The sequence below is a fragment of the Austrofundulus limnaeus genome, unplaced genomic scaffold (genome assembly GCF_001266775.1).
Source record: "Austrofundulus limnaeus strain Quisiro unplaced genomic scaffold, Austrofundulus_limnaeus-1.0 Scaffold1227, whole genome shotgun sequence".
NCBI lineage: Eukaryota > Metazoa > Chordata > Actinopteri > Cyprinodontiformes > Rivulidae > Austrofundulus > Austrofundulus limnaeus.
Genome location: NW_013953629.1, coordinates 21,031 through 21,974, shown reverse-complemented (window position 1 = coordinate 21,974; position 944 = coordinate 21,031). Strand labels below are relative to the sequence as shown.

Here is a 944-nt window from a genome sequence, read left to right as displayed (position 1 = left end):
GCGTTCTGGATGCCTGTATCTACATCTTGGACACCTGCCAGATGCCGATTGAAAGTCGCGGTGATATTGTCAAAGTTCTTAGGACGGCATCCGCCATGGTGAGAACCAGGAGCAGGAGAGGATTTCCAACAGTCACATTTCAGTTTTTAATGAGGTTTAGTTCTAAAGGATCAGCTAACAGTTCATCTAATCAGTCCTTCTGTTTTTAAATCTTTTAAACTTTAGAAAAAACAGAAATACACTTAAATTGGTTCTTCAGCTAATACTGACAGTGTAGTACACACGTGTACAAAACGTCTTTCGTGATTTTTATCTAGGTATTTTGTTTTTTATTAAAAACAAAGTCCTGAGTCTGACTGCACTGACTGGGTATGGGTTGTGCTGGATTAACTTGTAATTAAGAATCTTATTGCATTTAGATGAATTATATTTGGACTGTTGTTAAATGAGCTTTATTTTGGTGAATTGTTGTTGCTTAAATCAGCTGAGTCTTCTTATTTCTGTCATCAGATCAACTCTCAGGATGATAATGGTGTGCTGATTGGAAAATGGGGGGAGGATTTCTCCATGGGCACAGCCCCAACATCCTGGACAGGAAGTGCCAAAATCCTTCTTCAGTACCAAAACACTGGTGCTCCTGTTGGCTTCGCTCAGTGTTGGGTGTATGCTGGCGTCCTGAACACCTGTAAGACCAGATTCTTAAACCACTCGTGGGACTGGTTGATGACTCTGATAGAAATGACTTATTTGTTACCTGTTGGTCCAGTTATGCGCAGCCTCGGGATCCCAGCGAGGCTCATCACCAACTTCAACTCGGCCCACGACAACACGGGGAACCTGAAGACCGAACTCATCTTCCTGCCTGATGGCTCGCCTGACAAACGCAGGACCAGGGACTCCATCTGGTGGGTCTGTGGTGGACTTTCCAGAGAGCTCAGTGGCTC

General features: G+C 44.0%; 1 protein-coding gene across 1 annotated transcript in view; it reads left to right on the top strand.

Moving 5' to 3' along the window:
• Positions 1–944, top strand: part of LOC106534629 (coagulation factor XIII A chain) — a gene marked incomplete at its 3' end in the record, with an annotated part of 11,067 nt that overhangs the window by 7,295 nt on the left and 2,828 nt on the right. The window contains 2 exon segments of the mRNA XM_014031328.1: positions 1–98; positions 511–685. Coding sequence (XP_013886782.1) covers positions 1–98; positions 511–685 — 273 coding nt within the window.